The 13,707-nt window shown below is 61.4% G+C and overlaps 2 protein-coding genes across 3 annotated transcripts in view; one reads left to right on the plus strand and one right to left on the minus strand.

Annotated features, from left to right (window-relative positions):
* Positions 1-3,996, plus strand: part of Kdm8 (lysine demethylase 8) — a 21,764-nt gene extending 17,768 nt beyond the window's left edge. Inside the window, exons 6-8 of the mRNA XM_015491187.2 lie at positions 1,131-1,280; positions 1,938-2,030; positions 2,116-3,996. Of these exons, the coding sequence (XP_015346673.1) occupies positions 1,131-1,280; positions 1,938-2,030; positions 2,116-2,280 (408 nt within the window). The 3' untranslated portion in view covers positions 2,281-3,996. The remainder of the gene's footprint in view (positions 1-1,130; positions 1,281-1,937; positions 2,031-2,115) is intronic.
* A 3,987-nt stretch (positions 3,997-7,983) lies between these two features.
* The window catches only part of Nsmce1 (NSE1 homolog, SMC5-SMC6 complex component), a 28,496-nt gene continuing 22,772 nt past the window's right edge, over positions 7,984-13,707 (minus strand). For both annotated transcript variants that reach the window (XM_015491188.2, XM_048789690.1), the window contains exons 5-8: positions 13,425-13,571; positions 9,502-9,618; positions 8,588-8,708; positions 7,984-8,184 (exon numbers count right to left, since the gene is read on the minus strand). In XM_015491188.2, coding sequence (XP_015346674.1) covers positions 8,105-8,184; positions 8,588-8,708; positions 9,502-9,618; positions 13,425-13,571 — 465 coding nt within the window. In that variant the 3' untranslated portion in view covers positions 7,984-8,104. The remainder of the gene's footprint in view (positions 8,185-8,587; positions 8,709-9,501; positions 9,619-13,424; positions 13,572-13,707) is intronic.

Here is a 13,707-nt window from a genome sequence, read left to right on the forward strand (position 1 = left end):
TGGGGGGGGGGGCGGCTCACGAGGAAGCGCCACAGGGACAGCGTGTGGCCTTGGCCAGCTCTGCCTGGGACGTGTTCAGCACTGCCTGTCCTGGGGCCACCAGGCAGGTGCACTGACAGTGTGGCCCCGTCCACCTGGAAGCCCTCCTATCACGGGCTCCTCCATGTCCCGCTGGCCACGAGGGGCCGGGCACCAAGCCACTCCCACTGGTCAGATGCAGACGCTCTTTAGCCCTGATCACGAGCCTGTCGCCGTCACACAGGTTTACCACTCCTTCTCCTCCGTGCCCACACGCCAGACGCCACGTCCCGCCACGGCTGGGTTATCATGCTTTCAATCTTTCTTATTTGATTAATGGGGAACGATGACTCATTCTTGGTTTCACTTGGATTTATTTGCTGAGATGGAAGCCCTCTGTCATATTTGTGTCCATCTGCTTCTGTCTTTTGATTTATTTGTGTGACATATGTACTGAGGTCTTCGTGTCTTCTGCACTGTGTCCTGACCTCCCACCTCAGCCAGCAGGGAGGGGCTCTGGCGTTTCAGTCTTTAGAGCCATTGATTTATAAAATGTAACATAGAGTTTTTGTTTGTTTGAGGCGCTTTACTAATGAGCTACATCCCCAGCCCTTTTTATTTTAAGAAAGGGTCTCACCAAGTTGCTGAGGCTGGCCTTAAATTTGTAATCCTCCTGCCTCAGCCTCCTGAATAGCTGAGATTACAGGCAGGCACCACCGCACCTAGCCAATAGGGATTTGTTTACCAGTAGTGAATTTTAGGAAATCCTCTCTGGATTTCCTAAAACTATTTTCTTTTTGTTTTCCTTTTTTTTTTTTTTTTTAACTTTAATGCTAGAGTATGAAAGCTGTTGTGTGTTTTTTGTTTTTAGTATAAAGCATTAATATCAGGTTTTTAAAAGAGAAATAAATAAGAAATCCGTAGACATGGCAAAAGATATGAAAATAAGACTACAACTATTATCTGCTGATGACATATTTGTTTTTTCATTGTTTTTAAATTCTTTTCCATTAAAATATGGCCCTAGCTAGGAGTGGCGTGTGCCTGTCAGGCACTTCCGGCAGCAGGTGCCGGCCTCTCCTCGACCCCCCATCTCTCTCTGACACCCGCAGATCCCGGAGCTGAAACAGGACATCGGCATCCCTGATTACTGCTGCCTGGGTGACGGGGAGGAGGACGAGATCACCATCAATGCCTGGTTCGGTCCCCAAGGAACCGTGTCCCCACTGCACCAGGACCCGCAGCAGAACTTCCTGGTGCAGGTAGGAGCTGCCACCAGACCAGTGGCTCTGCCTCCTGCTGGCCCAGGCACAGGGCTGACCTCAGGGTCCACCTTCAAACTCCAGCTCCTCAAAGAGATGCAGGGACCCTGAAAGGGAGGAGAGCCGCAGGCCTGAGGAGGGTCCCCTCCAGGGAGGACAGTCTCCACCTGGGGCCCTGGTGGAGGGGCTGGTCCTGGAGGGGAGGGGCACATGGTGCTGCCCAGGAAGCCCCCCTGGCTCTGACGGGCTGAATGAGTGGGAAGGTTGGCATTGCCCTGGGGGAGGTGGACAGACCGCCTAGCAGCCACCAGTGCCATCCCCAGGCAGGTGGCTTTGTGACCCTGGGCTGTTGGTTTAATCTCTCAGTGCTTCATTTTCCTCACCTGGAAATCGGGGGTGCACATGAACCCCCGAGGCCTGTGTGGGCTAGCCAAGGTGACGCGCTGTGAGCAGCAGCCAGGCTTGAGCCACAGCCACGAGCTGCCCCCCACCGTGTGCTCCGAGGACAACAGCTCTTGGCCTCTGGGCACCTAAGCAGGTGCGGGTCAGGAGGGGCAGTGTAGGCCCAAGGAGCAGTGCAGGGAGGGTCAGGGAGACAGGGGGACCAAGGGGCCTGCAGCGCGGTGAGGCCACTTAGCAGCCCCTGGGTCTTTCCAGGTGATGGGGAGGAAGTACATCCGGCTCTACTCCCCACGGGACTCGGCAGCTTTGTACCCACACGAAACGCACCTTCTTCACAACACCAGCCAGGTGGGCGCGCGGGCACCGGGGTGATGTGGCGGTCCCTGCTGCGGTCCCCAGACTCCAGCAAAATGACATCTTTTGCTTTCTTCAGGTGGACGTGGAGGATCCCGACCTGGAGAAGTTCCCCCGGTTTGCCAAGGCGCCCTTCCTGGCCTGCACCCTGTCCCCTGGAGAGATGCTCTTCATCCCCGCCAAACACTGGCACTACGTGCGGGCCCTGGACCTGAGCTTCTCCGTCAGCTTCTGGTGGTCGTAGCCAGGAGCCACTCGGCGTCCGCTGACCGCTCGCTCGCTCCTGGGCCTGGGCATGGTGTGGTTCCAGCCCCGGGCTCTGGACGAGCAGAGCTGTGCCCCGGGCCCATTGTGGCACGGGAGGCGGGAGGAGCCCAGGAGGACATTCTGGGCTGTCCACCCACATGGAGCTGCCGCGTCAGAAAGCTGGACACGTCTGGGAAAGGGCAGGCGGTGTGTCCAGTGGAAAGCGTGGGGGTGAGCGCAGCTGCAGGGTCCCAGCCGGCCCACTGCTGTACCTCCATGGTGGCCAAGACGCCTGGCCCCGGTGCCCGCCCCTCTAGAACACAGAGCGGTGGTGGCCTCTCCCAGAGGCTCACGCAGTGGCCAGAGCTCCTGGCACTCATGTTAGCTGTGATGTGGACTTCATCATGGTCAGGCCCGGGGAGCACCACAGCCTGCAGGCTCTGGAGAGGTGGGTGAGGCCCTGGGTACAGGGGAGGGTCCTTGTCACCTGCATAGCAGCCTAAACCCAGTGGCAGACTTCTGTCCTCCTTACTGAAGCACAGACTGCTGCCAGTGTCAGTGCTAGGTGGCGGATTTTCCTGAGCACACACCCAGGACAGGTGCCCAGGGAAGGACCAGGGCTGCACCCCTAGGAGAACCTGCTCTCCCTCGGGCCTTCAGGTCAGCAGAGCCGGGCCTCCCACCTGTGTGGGCCGCCAACTTCCCGCCTCCTACTGCAGACAGGAGAAGGGCAGAGGGTGGGCGTCGTGCAGCAGGGTCTGGACCTGGACAGCATCCATCCACCAGGTGACCATGAGGTGGAGGATCCGCTCCAAACCAATCACAAGAGGAAACTTAAAAACCAACGAACCTTTATGTAAAACATCTCATTCCTTCAACTAAAAACCTCCAGGTGTTATGCCAACATGTTAATCATATTCAGTTTTGGGTGGCAATATGTGGCGGGTGTTAAAACAAATACAGGGCTGGTTGTGACTGAGTGGTGGAGCACATGCCTAGCACGTGTGAGGCAGTGGGGTAAATAAAGGTCCATACGTCTAAAAAAGTATTTTGCAAAAATACAACTAATGCTCAGACGTGCAAATTAAAACAGACTAAATCAGCACCTCGCGCTCAGTGCTGGGAGGGACAGCGCCCGTGGTGGGCCTTAGCAGGAGGTCAGCAAAAGCAAGCGCCTCCGACACTCAGGCCCACCGTGGGCGGCCCGCCCCGCGCTGGGAACCCGCCCTGAGGAAGCAGCAGGAGGATGGAGGTGTACGGCCTGCGGTGGCGTGAGAGACGTGACATCATGGGGTAGAGTGGCCTTCAGGGAAGGAGTGTTGTTCACCCCTGGAACCTAGGACGGTTTTTCTTTTTAATTTTGTTGGTCTTTTTTTTTTTCATTTTTGGGTTTTTTTTTCTTTTTGTTCTGAACAGTTAGAATTGTTAAGGCCATGGAGAGGGGCTGTCCTGTTAAGTGAAATGCATGTTCTTCATTTTTAGCTAGTGGCCTCACGTGCATACCTGTCTAGGTGTGCGTCTGTGGGCATGACAGTGTGACTGTGTGCGTGTCCGCATGTGCGCGTGTCCGCATGTGCGCGTGTCCCAAGGGAAAGGCTCCAGGTGAACTGTGGGCACGTCGGGGCCGGCAGGAAGACTGTGGGTGTTTACTTTTTATAACATTTCTCAGTGAATCAGTTTTTTTCAATAATATAAATAAACAAGAAAAATATAATTATATTTTAAAAATCATTTGTTCAACCAAATTCCCGTGTGGGCAGGGTGGGCAGCAGAGGAGGCCCCGGGAGGGAAGAGCGGGAGCCCGTCCCTGCCACCAGGGGGCGCGGGGCGTGGGAGCCCTGCATGTCTGTGGCCCCCAGTGCTGGGTGGGGAGCCACAGGAGAGCCCCACAGAGGGAGGAAGGCGGGAAGCAGGGCCAGGGCAGGGAGCATGGATGGAACGATGGGTGGGTCAGGGCCACCGAGCCCAGGACAGGGTGAGGGAAAGGGTGAGGGACGCGGCTGGAGGCCGGGGGCTGTAATCCCAGCGACTCGGGAGGCTGAGGCAGGAGGATCAGGAGTCCGGGGCCAGCCTGGGCAAATTAGCAAGATCCTGTCTCAGAATAAAGAGGGCTGGGATGCGGCTCTGTGGGAAAGCGCAGTGTCCCCAGGACTGAAAAATAAACACAAAAGCAATTAAAGATCCAGTAAGTGTAGATGGCGAGGCCGGGCGGGCGCCAGGGGGTCTGGAACCCATCTGGTCGGGATGGAACCCAACTGGAACTGGTTTAGGCAAAAACAAAGAAAAATGGACCAAATGGACCAGCAGGGCGGCTGGGAACAGGCCTGGCGCAAGGCCTCCACCCGCCCGGCTTCCGGCTTCCCCCTCCCGGGCTCTCTCCTCGGTGCCATTCTTCCCTTTCGCCGGGGAGGGTGGCCCTAGCAGGGTGGACACCCTGACCCTTATGCACTGAGACGCCAGGCTCAGCAGCTGGTCCTGCTAACCAGGAGACCCAGGGAAGAAGCTGGTGGCCAGGCCCGGGACCCACCCCAGCCTGGCACAACCCCGAGCCACAGGGATGTCCACTGACTGGTTGGCCCAGCTCGCAGGCCACTAGTGGCCACTAGGAGAAATGGGAAACTGGACAGTGAGGGTCAAGGGACCTGAACTTTGTCAGCAGGTCCTGGGGCCCCAGAGTTCTGAGCAGAGGCCATCAGAATATGCATTTTAGAACCCGGAAATGAGTATGCTGAGGCCTCCGAGGCCATGAGAACCGCGAGGGGGTCCACAGGCGGGGCAGGCAGAGTGGGTGTGGGGGAGGGGAGGCATGCGACCTGACCTCAGGTGACACTGGCACAGCTCTGATCAGCTGCTCCGAAGGAGACTCTTCGTCCCCTACCTGGGACTTAGGAAGTTCTTTACGTTTTCGTATGAAATTTACACCGAACGTGGCCACTAAAGGTCGTGAGGTATGAGGCAGGAAAGCCACCATTTCCAGGGACAGCGGTTGCTTGGCAGCAGCAGCGTGGCCACCTGGCTCCCCCTCCTAGCCGAGGAACACAGGCCTGGACTCCAGCTCCCACCAGTGGCCCAACCTGCGGCGTCCCCTATTGCGGTGGGCAGGCCTGTGGCTGTCCCGAGCCCCTGCTAGGACGAGCAGCCTGTAATAGTGGGACTCAAAGTCGGGCACCGGAGGCAAGTCGATGCCGCAGGTGGGGGCTGCTGAGGCAGATGTGCGGGGACAGCAGATGGCAGGCTGGGAGAGGAAGCCCTGCCCGGGGCAGAGGTCGCAGGGTGGCTGGAGTCACGCAGGGCGGGCTTCAGCTCTGAGGAACAGGGCCTCAGGCTGGCCGGGAAGCAGAGTGCCAGGGGGCATTCAGAGACGGGAGGCACAGGGACTGGCCTCCCACCGTCACCCATCCCGGTGGCCTGCCGAGGAACACACTGACACAGCGACAAGTGAGTGGAGGTTTTGCCCACCACAGGGACAGTGGCCACGGAGATCAAGAGTGTCGGTGGTAAGGTCCACGAAGACCTCAGAGCAGAGGGCAGCGGAGAACACGGCACAAGGCGGGCACTGGGGGACAGGTTTACTGGTGGCTGACAGGGAGCAGGAAGCGGCTGGAGTGGGCAGAGACCCAGGCCTGCGGGCGCAGCAGGGAGCCCAGCCCCGGTGCCGGTGACAGTGATGGGAGGGGCTGGGAAGGCCCAGCGGGGAAGTGCCAGTGCCAAGCTGGCGCCACAGCCTGATCGTGCGGCACCTCACAAAGGCCCGGAGGGGGAGGCTGGGGACCAGGAGAGCCGTGAGTCACTCTGGTCCCGTCCATGACTCCCGGAGTGAGTCAGGGCGCCAGGGGAGCAGAGGGCAGCGAAGGACGGGGCGGGGCCTGGGACACCAGCCAAGGAGCTGGGAGTCACTGAGGGCTTGGCCAGGGAGTGCCACGTGGATGGGGATGGGCACATTGGCAGGTATGCGTCATGCAGGCAGGGTACCAGAGGGCCAGCGAACCAGGCGGCCAGTGACCCAGGCCAAGGTGCTCGAGACCCTTGACGCAGGAATGTGACCACTGGAACCGCGTGACCAGACAAACTCCTGCCAATGCATGTTGGGTGCTGTCCCCGGCCTCTGCGGCAGGGCTGTGACCCCCTGGCTGGGGCCCCCTCCCCCAGGGGCCAGGCCAAGGCCTTTCTCTCTAGACCAGCCTCCTGTCTCCCCCAGCCCCTCCCCTTGCTAGTTAAGTGGCCCAGTGGTGTCGTGGCCCTGCCCTGCTGCCTGAGGCACCACCAAGCCCGGCTCCCTCTTGACAGGGAGGGGACACAGGGCCCAGGAGACAGAACTTGGCGCTTGAAGGGCAAGCCTCTCCCACCACATGTCATTTGCCCACCGCGTCCCAGGTGCCTGCTCTGTGGAGGGAGAAGGCGGAGCTTCCCTCTGCCTTGGGGAGGCCACCTGTACACCGCGTCCTCGTCCTCTCCCCTGGTCTGGCAGAGCACCTGGCGTTGGCTGAGGGAGCCCCTCCCACTCTGCCCCAGGCTTGGCAGGATGCCCTCCCGTGGCCCAAGGGTGAGCCTGGATTTTCCCACGCCCATGGCTGGAACTCATCCCAGCTGAGCAGTGTCCACACGGGAGCCAGGACATGTGCAGAGGCGCAGAGCCACTGAATGGGACCCTCCCTCCCACTCCTGGCACCTGGGCACTGAGGTGGGAGGGCAGAGCACGGCGCGCAGAAGTGGCTGTGTTCTGCTCTGGGAGAGCACCTTGCAGGCCTTCAGCACGAGGCCAGCTCACAGAGCAGAGGTAGAAATAAGGTGCCAGGTGAGGCCCCTAGGCCACCAGAGTGAGGCCACAGATCACGCCTCCCCTGAAGGGCTGCTGTGGCCAAGCCCTTCCTAGTTGGAGCCGGTCTGAGGGGTCCTGGCCTGCTGGGGTAGAAAAGAGGCAGGTGGACAGGAAGTCACGGCAGCGTGGCCAGTGTGGTGACCAAGGAAATGCAGGGAAGGGGACAAAGCATCAAGGTGGTGAGGAGAACTGAGACCCAAGGGTGGAGGGCAAGGAGGAGAGCAGAGGGGCCACCCAGAAGGCGGGAGGCACACCCCAACCAGCAGGCAGGGGACAGGCACCGGGAGGAAGGTGCAGAGGCCACTTTGGAGCCTCCAGTTGCCCTCCTGTCATTCGGGGAGACCACGCTGGTCTGGCGCAGGGGACAGGAGCACAGGCCCCAGCAGAGCCGGGTGGGGAGAGCAGCTGCTGAGGTGGGGCGAGGGGCCGGGATCTGGCCTGGGGGCAGGATGGGGCAATGACCGGACGCAGGAGGGGGCCGACTCAGAGCGCAGGATGGGCAGACTGCCAGTCACCAAGAGGGGACAAAGGAGCCCCAGGGGAAGAGCGAGTCCAGCCAGGCCGCAGGCCTCGCACCCCAGGTCAGAGGAGGGTCCAAACTGAGGAGCAGGGACGCCAAGACTCAAGTGCAGACCAGGGGCTGGCCAGTCCTGCGGGGGTGACTGGCCAAAGCCGGGGGCTGAAGGCAAAGCCACCCCAAGCAAGGACAGAGCTGCCGGGCAGGGGTGGCCCTGGACAGTGCGCCACCAGGCGGGGGAGCCGGCCATCCTCACCAGCTGGAATGCAAACCCAGGGCTCGGGGTCAGGTGAGCTCTGAGAGAGGACAGGCCAGGACGCAGGACCCACGCACCGAGGCCGAGCCGCAGGCAAGGCGGCAGCAACTCCTGGGAACAATTTTATTGCAAACCTGTCACCAACGAACGTAAAAAACAGAGAAGCCGGGGAAACGCTGATGCCCTCCACGGACCCGGGCCTCGAAGGGCCCTCCAGCAGGACGTGCCAGCTAATGCTGCCTGGACCTCAGGGACTTTTTGTTGGACTTGGAGACGCCAGCTTCCCTCTCCTTCTCAGGGTTGAAGACCTCTGTGCACAGAAAAGACCAGAAGGCACAGTGAACGGCAGCGCTGGCCGCGGTCACCACCAGCGGCGACCATGCTGTGCTTCCCACGCCAAGGACGCCGCCTGTTTCTCCAAAGCACTTCCCTGCGTCCCTCCCCCTGCCCAGGGGCAGGCTGGCATTAGCCCCGTTCACAGAGCAACCACCTCGGGGAGCTGCAGACACCGCTGTCACATCCCTGCCTGAGGTGGCTGCAGGCAGCAGGCCTGGCCCAGAGACACTTGTGCCCAGGGGCCTCCACCTGCTGCCTCTGCCCACTGCTCACCCTGCCCTGCACACGCCCTCCCAGGGCTCCCCCGGTGCCAGGCCTACAGCGCCAGGTCAGCCCTGCCCGCCCAGCCCTCCATACGGGCCCTCCGGGCTGCAAACCTGGAATCTCATGGGGCCAGTAGTCATTACAGTGGGGACAGTGCGGTTCAGAGATCGACTGGAAATACTTGGCCACGCAAGGCAGGTGCATCCTGATGCCGCAGGTCTCACAGCTCTGACCCTGCAACAGAAGGCCAGCTCCATGGAGCCCAGGCCCCCAGACCTCCAGTCTCACCAACCTCAGGAGGCTGCGCGCGAACGGCCAGCAGGCTGTCCAGTCTGAGCGTCCAGGCCCCAAAAGAATACTGAAAATAACCCCTAGTCCTCGCCGGGGTTCCACTGGGAACTCAGCACATACACCCAGGCAGAGGGGCTGAGGTCCCTGCAGGCCACCTGCGGCACTCGGGCTTCCTGCTCACAGATCCCGCAGGGGAGCCTGTCCCCTCAGCTCTGCAAATTGGCGATGTGCGTCCGCAGCCAAAACACAAGAATGCTCTGTCCCAGAGACGACACTGAAGGAGTCAGAGCTCTGGCAGTGTCCCCAGGGCCATGGACAGACAGCAGGCGGCACCACAGACCGCACCGAGAACGATGCTGGAGGAAAGGGCAGGAAGCACCGACGTCCAGCCCAGATGGATGGCGGGACAGCCCTACAGCGCACACAGCGGGAACAGACAACTCAGAAAACGACGCTGACACAGAAAGACATTCGCCAAAAGCCTGCCAAGAGGCACCTGTCACCCAAGAATCATCACGGCCTTTCTGGAGAAAGAAACCTAAGCAGGAGCCCTTGGGCTAGGGCGAGGGACGGGGGAGGAGCTGTGTTCCCACGGGCAGCAGAGACGGCCACCACGCCCCGTCCAGGAGGCGGCCTCCCTCAGCTCCGGGCACTCCTGGGGGAGGAGGTCCAGCAGTGCCAGAGCCGGCACCAGGAGGACAGGAGGGCCTGGGGCGGGCCTGGGAGCCGCTGGTACCTGGATGAGGAGGCCGTGGCAGATGTCGCAGACCTTCACCGCGTCGGGGTACGTCTCCCGGATGTACTGCTCCATCTCCAGGATGGCCCGGCCGTGCAGCGTGAACTCCCCTTCTTTCTGCAGGGACAGAGGGGGTGGCGGCCACCTCAGCCAGGGCCTGCCTAGCTCAGTGCCTCTGTCCCTCTGCCGCCCCACAGCCTGCAGCCCAGGAAGACGCCAAGGTCAGACACCCATGGCCACGGCAGCTTTTCACCAGCCCAGCCGGCCAGTGTCAGCGGTGTCCCTTTGGACAGGAAAGGCAAACTGAGGCCAAGAACCCACAAGACAGTGGGAATACGGTCCCCGTGCTGTTGTGCTCAGACACGACTGCTCCGTCCGTGCAGCAGCCCTGTGGCAAGGGTCTCGGCAGCCTCCGGCAGGGGAGGACAGGGCTGGGCAGGGGGACGCGTCTCCCCGGGATGGACACAGACAAGCCCTGCCAAGTACCTGCTGCCCCCACCCTCGCAGCAGCACCCGCCTCACTCTCTGAAAGCAGGACTGCTTTAGGGACATCTGGGCTCACTCCCAGCCGCGTCACTTTACAAATGGAGCTGGAAGGAATCCAGGCCCCAAGCACGATGGCAGCACCTCCAAAGAAGGCAGGCTGCCTGGGCACAATGACACAACACAGCCCGAGGACCCGGGAGAGCCACAGTGTGGCCAGCTCAGCATCAGCACAGGGAAGAGGCCAGGTCGAGGGAGCCCTGCAGGGTGGGCGAGGCGAGCCAGGGGTGGGCGCTGCAGGGAGCTGGCTCTTCAGCCTGAGCACGAGGGCAGCCCTGGGTGGGCAGAGCCTCAGGGAGGGCCTGTGCCCCAGCGACAGGCCGCTGCAGATGGCAGGAGGGGGCAGCAGAGGATGACGGCATTGCAGGTGGGTTTTTGAGGAGAAGAGCCTGTGACTGAAGAGGCCTGGGGGTCAGTCAGTAGCTCCCCCACAGCTGGAGGGGAATAGCGCCCCTGTCCACCCTGCAGCAGCCCTACCCAGCCTCCCAGGGCTGCCCTCCATGCTCAGGCTGAAGAGCCCAGTCCCTACCGAGCCCGTCCCCCAGTCTTTAGGCTCAGACAGGCCCCCCCCACCACCACAGGGCCTTTGCACAGGCTGGCAAGGTGCCCCCCAGGGAACTCCAGAGGCTTCAGCACTGGTGTCACTCCTCAGTTGAGGGCCAGTTCCAGATAGAGCTGTCAGAGAAATCCTATTCCCCTTCCACCTGTTACTACTTCAGTGAGGGGATCAGCGAGCGTCTCTGGGGTCCTCGCCAGTCAGTCCCCTGAGCACCATGGCCAGGTCTGGTTTTGCTCACTCCTGGCACCTAGCACCTGGGTGGGGCCAGCACTGGGCACCCCATGAGGAGCACCTGCAGAAAGTTAAGTGAACTCGCTTGGACCCCAGGAGCCACGTCCGAGGCCCTGGACATGAGCTGAAGCCCAACTCGGAGCCCGGAGCAGTTATTCAACACCGCCACGATGTGGTGAACCAGCACCGCCTCCTCACGCCTCCCCGCAGTGCCCGGGGGCCAGTGGGGGGCGGTAATGGGGTTACCCCAACCCTCCAGAGAAGACTGAACCCCAAGTGACCTCCCTGGTCTCAGAACACCTCAAGACGGGGGGCTCCGAGGGCTCAGAGACGCAGCCGGTCTATGGGCCAAGCTCACCCCCAGGGCCTCCTCCCAGGGCTCCCCCTGCTCCAGACGCCTGCTCAACCGCCCGGCTGCTGTGGCCTCCACACAGGACAGCACTCTCCCGGCACTGGACAGACCTCCCGTCACCAAGGATAAAGTGTCCCTGGAGAGACGCCCCCCATAGGAGGACTCCAGTCAGCGCGGGCCAGGCTACTCCTGGGGGGAGTCCCGGTTCTGAGGCTGAGGATCAGGCTGTGAAGCGTGGTCCCTCTGACCAACGTGGCCCCTTGAAGGCCCCTCAGCCATCCCCCACAGAACCCCAGGCCCCTGGCCAGGCCGTCCAAGTGAGAGCACAGGCCCAGAGGCGGCAGAGGAACCTGGAGGGTCCTTACAAGCCCGTCCATCCCCGGGGTCTGGAGCTTTCTTCGCAGGCCAGACAGTGAACAGGCAGAGCCCTACCTGGACTGTCCAGTGCCAGGCTGACAAGAAGGTTAGAGATGCCAGGGCCAGGGTGCCAGGGCTGGGGGGGCATCGGGGCCAAGGCCCCGCCTGGAAGCTCACAGAACTCCCCGCCTGCCCTCCCCAGCTCGGAGCCACCCCAAAGAAGGCAGCAGAGCACCCCACTCAACGGGGGAAGGCACAGGAAGGGCAGGAGCGCGGTCCAGAGTGCGGCCCCAGCGCCTCTGCTCCCGCCCACAGGCTGCCAGGCGACAGGCCAGGCCAGGGCAGAGCTGCACACAGCCAGCGGGCACCTGCCTACCAGGTTTTGTGAGTTTTAAACAAAGTCTGTGCCTCTGGAACTTCACCACCTGTCCCGTCGCCCACTCAGCAGCAGTTCCTGAGTGTCTGCAGTGCATTCTGCAACAGCGGGAACGAGGGCGCCTAGCCCTGCCCCTACAGTGCTTGACCAGAAAAGAAACCACACCAGACACAACCGCTGGTCACAAGCCAGCCACCCGCGACAATCTCTGATTGCCAAATCCACCCCGAGAGGAAGGACGACTGTGACACAGCACTGCACCCGCCAGGCCAGGCCTGAAAACGGCCACTGTTGGCAGAATGCCAGCGCAACCAGCCAGAGCTGCAGCCGCGAGCACTGAGCTCACGAGCCTGTCCCGGCAGCAGGACTCTCGGGGCCACGCACAGGACGTGCCCAGCAGACCCAGACACTCTCCAGGAACCCTCAGCCCTGCCCTCGACCCCTGGGGCCTCCCCTGCCCTGTTCTCCAGAGGCACCAGAGAGATGGAATCAGCTCGGACTGCGAGGGGTGGCCACTCCCCATGAAGAAGTGAGGCACTTGGACGGGCCGGGCAGCTCTGTGGGAAGGAACTGGAGGACTGCGGAGGCCACGGCAGCCTCCAGCCACAGTTCCCACCAGACAGGAAGCGGGGGCTGCATGGGCTCAGCCCCCCAGACGTGGGGCAGGCCCTTCTCGGCAGAGCTGTGGAAACTGGCCACTGAGCCCCTCGGCTGACCTGGGAAACGGTGCTGCCTTCCTAGAAAAAGAGCTGACACGTGGGCCAGCTCTCCCCAGGGGTTTCGTTACCAGGCCTCGTCCTCTCCCACGTGTCCAGTCACCTCCAAAAGCGTGCCCGCACTTCCTCTCCGCTCCTTCAGAGCCACCGTCTTCAATAAAAGCGCCAAGAGCCCCGGCCCTGCACACGCCAACGCTGACACTAACGGGACCCTGCACCTGCTCCCAGCACCACGCCCTTTACTCTTGCCCCTCCTCCTCATTGTTCCTGCTTAAGCCTCGCTCTTGCCTCCCAGGAGGGGACTGTGCCACACCAGTCACAAGTGGTAAAGTAAGTCACCTGGACCAGAGGTCAGGCCCAGGTCAGACGCCACAACTGTGCTCACACCTGCTGCCCTACCCACCTCACTGTCCCCGCTGACCTACCCACCTCACTGTCCCTGACCCACCCACCTCACTGTCCCTGACCTACCCACCTCACTGTCCCCGCTGACCTACCCACCTCACCGTCCCCGCTGACCTACCCACTTCACTGTCCGTGGACCAGAAACTCAAATGAACCCTGGAGCCCAAACCCTGGGTGCAGTTCCCAGCTCCACCACTTCCGGCTGTGGCATCAAGAGAACATGAGGGGCCCGAGTCCCCCCCACAGGGCCCCCGAGGGCATTAGAGCAACAAGGGTCCCAAAAGGGCCTGGCTCTACAAACATCAGCTGGACACAAATATGGTTTTAAAGAAGAAACCGTCATTTAGTCTAGAAAGTGCCCAGGTGGGAGGCCACGGGCAGTACCTCGATCAGCCACTTGCTCTGCACAAACTTCTGCAGCACGTGCTCCGCCTCCTTCTTCCTCATCTTCTTGCCTTTCAGTTGATCAACCAGGTTCAAGATGTTTGTAGAAGATGCAAAACCGGTTTCCGAGTCAATAATCAGCTCCAGCTGGAAGAGAGCCCAGGCACCTCAGTCATCGATTCAATTGGAAGAACAACTCTCAATTCTGGAAGGACAACCGCTCCATCCCTGCCACCTGCACACAGCCCTCAGAAAGGCAGTTCCATAATATCCAAAGCCAGAA

The sequence above is a fragment of the Marmota marmota genome, unplaced genomic scaffold, assembly GCF_001458135.2.
Source record: "Marmota marmota marmota unplaced genomic scaffold, marMar, whole genome shotgun sequence".
Lineage (NCBI taxonomy): Eukaryota > Metazoa > Chordata > Mammalia > Rodentia > Sciuridae > Marmota > Marmota marmota.